This window comes from Haliaeetus leucocephalus, unplaced genomic scaffold (genome assembly GCF_000737465.1).
Source record: "Haliaeetus leucocephalus isolate CR32 unplaced genomic scaffold, Haliaeetus_leucocephalus-4.0 Scaffold932, whole genome shotgun sequence".
Taxonomy (NCBI): Eukaryota; Metazoa; Chordata; class Aves; order Accipitriformes; family Accipitridae; genus Haliaeetus; species Haliaeetus leucocephalus.
In genome coordinates this window covers 12741025-12752418 of record NW_010973368.1, presented here as the reverse complement: position 1 = coordinate 12752418, position 11394 = coordinate 12741025, and the positions used below count along the sequence as shown (strand labels likewise).

Here is an 11394-nt window from a genome sequence, read left to right as displayed (position 1 = left end):
AAATAGGATTGATGTGGGTTTTGTGGTCCAGAAAAGATTTAACTGAGAGATTCAAAGACTTCAAGATTTCTTCAAAACCTTCTTTTCGCTACCATCTATAAACAAGACTTCAGCTTTTGAATATTAAATATATCAATATTGTTATCTTAACTCCGGCAGGGCTTCCAGTGGTGACCGTGCGTGTCAGGGTCCTGGTGCGAGGGCTAGGAAGAGGCTTGGTTGCTATTGTCATTGCAAATAACATTGCCAATTTTGCTGACCACAAAAGCTGGGTATGGTTTTGTGTGCATCAGGTTTTCCTTGTATTGTCTTCTTGGGCCACAACCACAGTACCACAGTCTCCAGAAGATGCACAGATTCAGAAGCACATGGCAGTAATCCAGCTTTGCTCGGCCACATCAGATGCAACATTTCTTCCACGTAATGAGAAGACATTTGAATTTCAAATCCAGCTGAATTAGCCACAAATGAATATAGACTAGGAAGCAGAAAAAAAATGTCCAGTCATCTGGACAGAGAAATGAATTTCTGGAGTCACTGAGGCATTCACAGTGGAGCTTTTTATGTTTAGGGAATAGACGGCATGATGTTAGGGCAGGGCCTTCACTCAGTAACCCCGTCCTATGTTCCTGTGTTCTTTAATACAATGCATAAACTCAGGGCCTATTATAACCTGGATTGTTTCTAAAAAGAAGAACATTTTATAAGAATTTAAACCCAGGAAGACTTTAGGTACCTAGAGACTGCAACCCTTCACGATCCCTCTGTTGAATTTCTTAAGAGCATAAAACCCACAAATGCCCCCCATGGTGGGGCTACGTTCAGGTCTTAAGTACTTCCTAATCAAATCTTGCACTTTGTAAGCAAACACTGTTGTCACTTTTATAGAAGTAATACTCATTAGCACCAAACAAAAGCCTTTTTGCATTGAGTCCTGGATGCCCAAGTCCTTTACAGGCTTTCCAAAATTTCATCCTTTCCTCTGACAATGCTTCCACTTAAACTGCATATAATAATTTTATTTTCAGTTCAGTTGAAAAATAGAGACTTGTCCCCTTATCTCAAATTGTAAGACCAAATTCTGTTTCTTCTACAATCCAAATCAGAATGAAATGTTGTGTTTCATTTGGCAGTATTTTAAAAAGTAATTTAGGAGCATGAGGGAAAGATAGGGAGTTCCATGTTTATATTTTATTTGGAATTAGGCCACTGATCAAAATAGCGAAGAGTTTACATCATACCCACATTACAGAAATTGATGAGTAAACTATCTGTCTTAAAGAACGTGCCTTGCCCAACTAATAATATTCAAGACCCAAAACTGGCCTGTCAAATCTGTCCAAGCAAGACCAATTGGAAATTAAAAAAGTTTATTCTTACTTCCCATAGCTCTGTACAGCTTTTGCAGGAATATCAGCTTCCCCCATTTTGTCTTTTATAGCAGAAACATCACTCAGTGCTTATCAGTTGGTTAATTTTGGCATACTGATATGTTATTGAATAGCTGGCATGCTCCTGAAACAGGGAGTGGAGCCCTGGTCTCTCCTCTAAAAGGAATGGCCAAATGTCAGGGCGAGGGAGCTGACAACACCCCTACAAATGTGCTGTACCTTCTCCCTCCCTCCCTTGTGTTCCCCTCTGCTTTAGTGAATAGTGACCTATTCTTCCACGAAAGGGGCTTTGTTAAGCAGGACTGGATACTGCTTCCACCACCAAGTAGCTCAGAGCCTGCCTATAAAATAATTCTCATGAGTGATTGGATGTGCGGGGCCAAATCCTGCAGGGATACTAAAGGGCTGGATGCAAAGAGTTTACTGTTCTCTTGTTTCTCATGAAAGATAAAATATATTTACTGGAATATAACCCTCCTTCATTATGCCATTTATAGGAAACAAAATACTCAGTGTTTATAAAGCAGTTAATTTGTAACAGACAAAACCAGATTATCACTCTTCGGAAGAGCAAATATTTGTTGAAAAACTTCTATATGGGACAGACATTTTCATCTCATTTTTAAACGTAGTTGATCGAGAAAAGTAACAGAGGAGCTACCTAATAGGTAAGAAAAGATTTATATGAAGCATTTAAATTGTAAAGGGAAGGATTATTATATTTTTTACGTATATACATAGTTTTATATATTTATCAGCTATTCTCTAGATGTGATGTTTTAAATGGTTCTAGATCGTAATCAGCATTCTAATATGTTTTCCTTTTGCTCTAATGCCTTCAGAAGAAAAATGCATTTTGAGCAAGAAACTTCTTTGATATCTGAGACTACTAGAAACATTTCTTAAAATGGAAAGAATGTTAATTTTGCTCTAACACATGTTTATTAATGAACTGTCTATGCATAAAGTGAGTTCTCTAAAATTAGCAATAAGCTTCACTCAGGTCTAAAAATACAAGTCTATAATGTGCAAAAATATCACTTTATTGTTTCCAGAACTGTTTTTCCTAGTCCTAGAGGAGATGCTTTATTTCTGTTACTAAAGGTGAATGATAAAGCTGCTGTAATGTTAATTTTAAATTTTTGCAATCTCAAATTTGCAGTGAATGCTTAGTGCAATTGTGAGGTTCTTATTCCTGTGATGTTCACAACGCCCGGATCGGTAGCATTTGCATATGCCTGAGGATGCAGGACTCTTTTCTTGAATGGTCTGGGATGTGCTTGTAAACAAGGGCTTCTGCATTCACCCCATCTTTTCAGTCTGAAACCTATTTGTGTTAGGAAGGCAGAGCCCTCTGGAAGGCAGCTCACTGCCTTCCCCATTCAGTCCCTTCACATCTCCTGGGGGGGGATCTGGTGGCCCGCCTGAGCCAAGTACTGTCCCAGACCTCTCAGAGAGAGACGCAACAGTGACATCTGCCAAACTCAACACTGTCAGATGTTGCACAGGAATTGCACTATCCCCAGAAAAGATGGGGACAAGAGCTGGTGCTCTGCAACATCCAGGGACCAGTTGGGCCTAATGCTCTTTTAGAGGGACTGTTGCTGTTGCAGAAAGCCGTTCCTCTGTGACCAAACATGATCAAAAGCAAAATTTCCCAATCCCTGCCTCTTTGCTAGAGCTGATTCTGCAATGTCCAAGGATACCTCTTTGAAGTAGGGATGACTCCCAGGGGAAAGGACCTCCTTCTTTGCTGCCAGGGCAAGCATAGCATTGTGGCAGGAACAGTACCTTGGTGCGGTGTTACTTTCCATAGAAGGGGGTCACTACATAAGGAGCAGAAATGCCTTGCAGTTACTGTAATAGCTCTTAAGAGCATTGCTTGCAGTCCATCAGGGGAGAGCAAGTACTCCAACCCTGCAGAAGACACATGCACCATTTGGCCAGCAAAGCAGCAGCTGAAGTCAAGTCATCCCCTTCCCTATTCCAGTCCTGCAGAACCCAGACACTGGGAATCTCATTGAAAATAAAGCAAGTGTTAATGGGAAAGAAAAATAAAGAAAAAATATTCACAATCACAGTATGCTGCATTTTTTACTCTGTTCCCTGGCTGCCATACACTCAAGAGGAGGCATAACATTCAGGGATTTCACTGCATCCCGATTAAGTCATTACAGCCCATCTGTGTTGCACCAAGTACAGAACGTGACCTATTATCTCAAAAGAAAATAGCACACCACCTGACTGCCAAAAGCACCCTGTGACTTGGCACCCAAATGTCTCACTACTCACATCAACATACCTTTTCAGACTAACTCCCACAGCCTGAATCGGGCAACTGTGAAATTCAGCTGAACTCTGAATAAATGACAATCAAATAAAACCAGCTTTCCCATATGCCAAAATCACAAATTATACAATGACCGTAATTTGCTGCTACAGATCCTTAACTTAAAAGGAGTAGTTAATAGTTGCCATGTGTTTTCTAGGTTGTTGAATCACTTACTACTTTAATGATGGGCCATATAATCCATCTTTTCATCTCATTTATCCATTTGCATGCCACTGCTATACAAAAGGATTCTGTACAGGCTTGGTGGTTTTAAACATCCTGTTTAATTTACAATGGGAAAAAAAAAATGAATCTCCAAAGATTATGGCCATTCAAAATTTTTCCATAAGGCGCAATTCAACACTGCTGTATGGGAGAGAAATTCATATATTGCTTTGAGGGAAAGATGAATGATAAGCATATTTGCATTTTATACCCAAAAAGTACGTTTGCATGTGTGAATTTACACAAGTAATGTCTGATACTAAAGTTTGCCTGAGGCCTTCTGTAAGATGTGTCCAGTTCTCTCCAAACATTTTGTTGGACAGATGAGAGACCCTGTATTAACTTTGCTCAGAAGTCACAACTTGAGTAAAATACTGTATTTTTAAGCACAGAATAACCATTTCATCCTTGCGCTGTTTGACATTGAAACATGGTATTTTCAGGGAGGAGACAGCACTGACAAACCTGCTTCAGCATTTGCTGAAGTACAGTGAAGTATAAAAGATCAGAGAATCCTATGGCATTCGATCAGGAGAATGTGATCTGAATGGAGTAATAAACAACCTATAGGAGAAGGATGAAAAATGAAATGATGAAAGGCAAGCATGTCATTTCTACCACATGCTGCCTAGAATTCTTGTGCTTATAGATGACATCAATTTCACAGGAGTGAAAGCTGTGACACAGGTCCAACAAGCCAATTTTTCATCTTTGAGCTGCATATTGTACTTGAAACCTGGGTTTCATTTTGTAAAGGAATTACAAGTTTAGCAAGGGAAAATCAGTGAAATACTTCCGACGTGAACCACCAATACCAGAAGATCATGGTATTTCTTCTGGATTCACTTAATGATGTTTGAAACTTCTCTCTTCCACTGATCTAAATTTAACCTTTCAGATAGGAACCAGATCTTAGGTTTAGAGCATATACACTGAAGACGCAGAGACCACTTTGCTACATCTCTGACCTCTTGCATTGTGAATAGAAGAACAAACTAAAAAGTCATTGTGTTGCCTTTTTTTTTTTTCTTTCTCCATTTTCTTTACTAGAAAAAAAAAGAGCTCATTACTGGATGTCAACATGAAAACAGGAATTTACCTACTTCTCTTAAGTGAAATGTGTGTTGAAATCATCAAGGCTGGCATCAAACCTAAAATTCCAAAGAAGGAAAAAGAGAGTAATTTCTTGGAAAGAAATAAAAATGTCAATATTTCTGAAGAGTGGCATTATCATAAAAATATCTCTAAGTCTATTGAAGACCAAGGTCTCGAAGAGTTCACGCTTTACAACTTTACTGAAAAGACTGCAAATTTCGGATTTAACCTCTACAGAAAAATTGCAATGACACATGATAATAATGTAATCATTGCTCCCCTTTCTGTATCAGCTCTCATGACTGCATATATGCTGGCAGCCAAAGGGGAAACACACAGACAAATAGTAAAAGGTCTAGACCTCCATGCTTTGAAGGACAGAGTGGATCGCCATCATTTACCAGCTTTGTTTAAACAACTGAGAGATAACATCACAATGAATGAAGAACTTCTCCTTGTGCAAGGTACTCTTTCTTTTATCCAGAAGGACTTCAGACTCAAGGAGTCTTTCCTCAATTTATCTAAGCAGTACTTTGATATGGAATTCCTGAGAGTGGACTTTCAAAACTTCACACAGGCAAAACGTGTCATAAATCAAAACATTAACAAAAGGACCAAAGGAAAAATTCCAGACCTTTTTGAAGAGCTTGACCGCCATGATAAACTGCTACTTGTGGACTACATTGTCTTTAAAGGTAACTGTTGTTTTTATTTTGCAAAATGATTATTTATTAGAAGACTCAGGACTCTAACTTCAGCTACATTAGCGGAAGTTTAAATTAATTCAGATGTCCTGTTTTCTCTATGTAGATTTACTTTCTTCTATTAGGTTTATTTAATAGGAAATTATTTTTCATGATAGGAACCACAATTCTTCTATGCTGTCTTCCACACAACAGTCTCAAAGAGAACAGAAAGCCCTGCATCAAACTATCTCAATCTGTCTCCGAATGATCCCTCTTTATGACTAAAGGGGATGTTTAATTTTCATTCACCAATTAAAATGAAAAAGCCTTAATCATTATAGTCTTCTGAATGCTGGATATTGGGCATAAAATCATTGACTGGTCTTACATAGTGCACAAAATCATGAAAACAAAAATAATTTCTCTATTTCAGTCAAGAACCTTTTTCCCCAGAGGAACCAGAGTACCCCATTATATTACCTTATAGGGTGAGGGAAAGAAATAGCTGTGATGGGCAGAGACTGTTCTGTGGAGAGGTCCTCTACTGCCAAATATCTTATGCTCCTTTTCCTGTTGTTGGGGTCTTTCTGACCGCTGGCTTAGAAGATAGATAAAGTGACTCCAAAAGGAGGTGCTGGCAATGACAGGGAGCCATAGCCCACCCTTTACTCTGAAACAGCCATACAGAAGCCAGAGACACCTGGTTAGGTAAAAAGCAAAGACAAAGAGCTAGGGTGACAAAGGGGACAAGAGGAATGCTGTGCGGAGAACACTCAGTCACAGCCACTACTGCAGTCTAAAGCACTCGGCACATGCCATCCATGGAAACCCCACTAAAATAAATGCACACATGAGAACAAAGAAAATTACCCCTTGGCCATACAGACTCCCTACAGACTAAGCTTATTCTTTCGTACTTACAAAAGTGCAGTTTGTGCAATGCCAAGGTTACCTTCCCTGGCAGAAAATCAGAGAAAAGAGATAAATGGCTGTTGCTATGTTTGAAAGCAATGGTAGAGATCAAAATCATTAGTATAGAAGAGGTCACATACCAGTGGCACCTTACAAGTCAGTGCACTGCTGAATCCCCATCCAAAAGATTGTATAATTAATTTAAAAACAGGACATAGAACAGCTGGTAGAGAATTTCTGAGAAGGCGACATGTTAATAAAAGGTGGATGCTCATATAGCATTCAATAAAAAAAAAAAAAAGGGTATCAGCTCTGAACTTGACTGGGAACTAAATCAACCTTAGAAGAAGATTTCCCTTCTTTCCCTGCAAATGAAGGAGTTTTGTTTTGTGGATTGCTTCCTTTTCCTGCTGGAAAAAATTTAAAGCACATACACTAAATATACTGCAGTTGTCATCCACTTATCCCAGACGCAACTGACATCCATTTCAACTAGGTATAGAAAATATCCTATACTTTTTTTACGTTAACTTCTGAACAAGTCTGAATGCACATAATTATTTAATTTCTTTCTTTCATCAGGCAAGTGGGTCCATCCATTTAATTCCGAATTCACAGAAATTGAGACTTTCCACATAAACAAATACAGAAGCGTACAGGTACCCATGATGTTCAAGTCAGATAAAGTTAATTCAACTTTTGATGAGAATTTAAGATGCACTGTGATAAAGCTACCCTACAAAGGGAAAGCCCACATGCTGATTGTCATCCCAGAAAAAGAGGGAGATTACATTTCAATTGAAGACCATTTGACTACAGAGCTTGTGGAATCCTGGCTTGGAAACATGAAAACCAGGTATTGCTTTGACACCCATTGGCCTTAATGTCTTTTATGTCTATTGCAGCAAAGCAACAAAGCACAACAAAGATTAGCTGGTCTTCTTAAGCCTTTTCACATGCTGGTGTCTCTGTGGCATTAGGTATCTACAGAGTAGAGGTCCTTTAATGGCCCACCCACAGTCCAAGTGGCATGTGAAAGCTTCTGCTCTGAGGTAACAAGCCTGTGGCTCATCTCAGAAACGTCTGTCTGAGGGCATAGTCAATCTAGTCTTTCCAAATTCTTCCTTAGCCCTTCTCTCTCCTTAAATAGAGCACTACCAGGCAAAGTGCACAATAAATCTAGACATGCAGTATATTGATTAAACCTTTCCTACCGGTGGAAATGCAAAGTAATGGATAAATTTGAATATGGAAATGTAAACCCAAATTATTCCTGTGAAATGTAATTCCTGAAGTGACAATTCTTTTCACTGGTCAATAAATTAGTGTGTCACCCTGGTATCAGAGCACTGTAAGTGCTAGTGGAAGTATTTTATACAGAGAAGGAAATTATTTCTAGCATCTTTGGCGGTCAACAGGTCTGAGATGATATTCTGCTAACCTAAATTCCAGCAGACTCTTTAGTTTTTGCCCCTTCTTTTTCTATGTAAAGCTTAATTCCTGAGGAGAGTGCATTTCAGCAGTCAAGTGGTCTCCTATATAGTCTAAGTTTGCATTGAACTTTTTTTTTTTCCAAGCAGAAAAGTGGATATTTCATTTCCAAAGTTCAAACTAGAGCAAAAATACAAAATGAAGAAGTTGCTTCATGCTCTTGGAATTAAAAATCTCTTTACACGTAAAGCAGATCTTAGTCATCTCACAGATCAAGGATATGTAGCAGTTTCACAGGTAAGCCTTCTAAAATTATTTCCTATTTGGATTACAATAGCATATAAATGGCCCAGCCAAGAGACTATGTCATATACACTCATAGGGACACTAATAGGAAAGGACCTCATTTGCCATGTATATGCAATCTGCACATCTTAATCAGTATGGATCCCACTTCAAGTATGAGGTGTGTATAAGTAAGGGGCGATTACATTTCATATGTGCTCAACACCTTCCAAAGCTAACCCACCACAGGAGGAAAGCTCTGCCTCAAGAATATGGTTGGCAGGGAAGGAGCACAATGAAACAAAAACTGTGAACAAGAAAGACATTGTAAATGACAGTCAAATGGCAAAAGCCAGAGCAAGGAAGGAAACCCAAAGAGGGAACCCCTCATACGCAGTCCAGAGACAGGTATTTTTCTTAACAAATAAGGAACTTTAGAAAGCTCAAATAATAAAATCTCAAAAATGTAACAGTGAGAAAGAGAAGCTGAAGCAGTCCTGCCTCTCCTGCTGCATACCTTGGCAGAGAAAAAACAGAATCTCACAGCAAACCATTGGCACAACACAGTTGTATTCCAACCCATATGGATGCTCCACTTCATATGCTGTAACTTTGAAAGATCACTTAAACAGGCAAAAGCAAGGGTGGTGAATGGCCAAGAAGAGAGGAACACAGCCCCGTGGAAAAAGAGGAGGAGAAGATAACTCAGTACCACTATTTAAGAGAGAGCAAAAATTTATTTCAGAAGACTGACAGAAAACAGAGGCAGAATGAGAAGCAGAAAAGAATGGAAGAGAAAGGACGTGACAGTCACACCAATATCAGGAAGGAACAGGTCTATGTGACCAGAGATGTCCCATTAAGAAGAAACAGCTAGTCTATACAAAAGACAATTTGCTGATGATAGAAAATTAAGAGGTATGGTCAAAGAAAGAAGATAAAAGACATACCACAAAGAGAAACTGGTGACCTCAAGGACTGGACTGTGTGGAACAAGATGAAATGCAATTAATGATAAATGCAAATTCATACATTAAAGTAACAAAATTTCTGCAACAAGCTGGATTTATAAACAGTTGAGGAAAACAAGGCTCAAATGAGATCAATCTGACACAGGATTTAAAAACATAGCTTTATAAACCTATGTATAGAATTTATATAATGCAACTGCTTGTGACTGTACAGGGTTCTATAGCATTGATAAACTAGGACCATAACTCCAGGAGAGACTCCACAGAATCATAGAATGGTTGAGGTTGGAAGAGACCTCTGGAGGTCATCTGGTCCAACCCCCCCTGCTCAAGCAGGGTCACCTAGAGCTGGATGCTGAGGACCATGTCCGGACAGCTTTTGAGTATCCCCAAGGAGGAAGAATCCACAACTTCTCTGGGCAACCTGTGCCAGTGCTCAGTCACCCTCAAAGTGTTTCCTGATGTTCAGAGCGAACCTCCTGTGTTTCAGTCTGTGCCCATCGCCTCTGGTCCTGTCACTGGGCACCACTGAAAAGAGCCTGGCTCCATCTTCTTTGCACCCTCCCTTCTGGTATTTGTACCCTATCAGAAAGAATCCTTCTAAGCTACTGGTGCTGCTGTTACAAGTCTCCCTACACCAAATCCTTACAGAACAGAAGCCTTTGTGATTTGCCAAAACTGTTAATAGGTGGTATGATAAAAACTTCTATACAAGTTCCAAAAACTCTAAGCCCTGAACTACAGTTTTCCAAAATTGTCCTGGCTTAACAAAATAACCTTTCTGGGAAAACATAACATACTAAGAATAAATATTTAACACATAAAATTGCAGTGATTTTCAGTTTGGTATAAACTGTTTTACTTTTGGGAAGTACAATGGCAACCTGCAGCACTTTTCTCCCTTCCTCTTGATCATATAACTATTCCATGCTGATTCTCAGCAGTTAACTCTGTTGTGTTATCATGCAAAAATCACCCTTGAATAGTGGCTGCTAACTGATATTAGAAGCAATATGTGCATCAGCTATAAAGTGCCAGAGGAGCATCCTGTCCCTGTGAATCACGATAGCTAGCTTTATTATTTAAGAATATTTAGCAGAGAGATCAACACTGCTGAAGTCCTCCAACTGTCTTCACATAAATCATTCCTAGAATTAGGAGTCTGGGAATTCACTAGCTGACTAGGCAGTTCACCAATACAGACCCAAATACAGGGGAATTACTGAGGTAAGTGCAGGCTGAAAGAAAAAACTAGAAAAGAACCAGATCCTGCCAGGCTGCAATTTCAGTGAGAAGGGAAGGTCTTCAGCCCAACCCAGGATTGCACCTCATTGCTGTGCATATTTACTCTGTGCTACCAAACATACAGATTAGAAATATTCAAGAAAAAAGCCAAGACCGGTACATTTGCCTAAGCTCTCACAAAATCAGCTGTGAATGTCATATCCAGTCAGTGAGTGTTTGTGACTGATGAAAACACACCTCCCACTTTTGAGAAACTCTCCCTTGTACAGTCAGGTGTCAAAGAGGAGCGCTACACAAATGCAATGGTTGCTTCATGCTACCAGCTGCAAGAACAAAATCTCCCAGTGAAACCTAAATGTGGAAAAGCACAACACCACCTGAACTAGCATCCACACGGTAAGTATCATGATCACAGTGGCTGTACTAACTCTTCTGCTGCTGAAGCAGACAGCATACGGGTCTACAAGTCTAACACACAGAGCTAGATTGCACAGACCTACTCATTTTAACCCTTAATAGAAGCCTACTTCAACTGAATGCCTTGCACTTTGAAAAACATTCTTCACATGAATATTTATTTCTGTCACATATTTTATTTCTACATTGCATTTCAGGTTGTCCAAAAGGCAGTAATTGAAGTGGATGAAGAAGGAACTGAGGCCACAGCAGCTACTGGGTCAGAAATAACTGCATTCACAGTGCCTCCTGTCATCAAAGTGGACCGACCGTTCCTTTTTATGATTTTTGAAGAAACTTTTAAAACATTACTCTTCATTGGCAGGGTGGTTGATCCAACAGAAATGTGAATAAAGGTATCAGTT

General features: G+C 39.4%; 1 protein-coding gene across 1 annotated transcript; it reads left to right on the top strand.

Annotated features, from left to right (window-relative positions):
* Window positions 1-5004: 5004 nt before the first annotated feature.
* On the top strand, window positions 5005-11394 carry SERPINA10 (serpin peptidase inhibitor, clade A (alpha-1 antiproteinase, antitrypsin), member 10). The gene is made up of 4 exons (XM_010583883.1): window positions 5005-5738; window positions 7224-7497; window positions 8222-8369; window positions 11188-11394. The coding sequence occupies exons 1-4, from the start codon at window positions 5030-5032 to the stop codon at window positions 11377-11379; spliced, it is 1323 nt and encodes a 440-aa protein (XP_010582185.1). The 5' UTR covers window positions 5005-5029; the 3' UTR covers window positions 11380-11394.

Excerpts from the sequence above, each read along its gene's own strand:
- SERPINA10 (XM_010583883.1), top strand. The coding sequence starts at position 5,030 with ATGAAAACAGGAATTTACCTACTTCTCTTAAGTGAAATGTGTGTTGAA. Across the intron at positions 5,739-7,223 it reads GGACTACATTGTCTTTAAAG|GCAAGTGGGTCCATCCATTT; the intron begins GTAACTGTTGTT and ends TTCTTTCATCAG. Across the intron at positions 7,498-8,221 it reads CTTGGAAACATGAAAACCAG|AAAAGTGGATATTTCATTTC; the intron begins GTATTGCTTTGA and ends TTTTCCAAGCAG.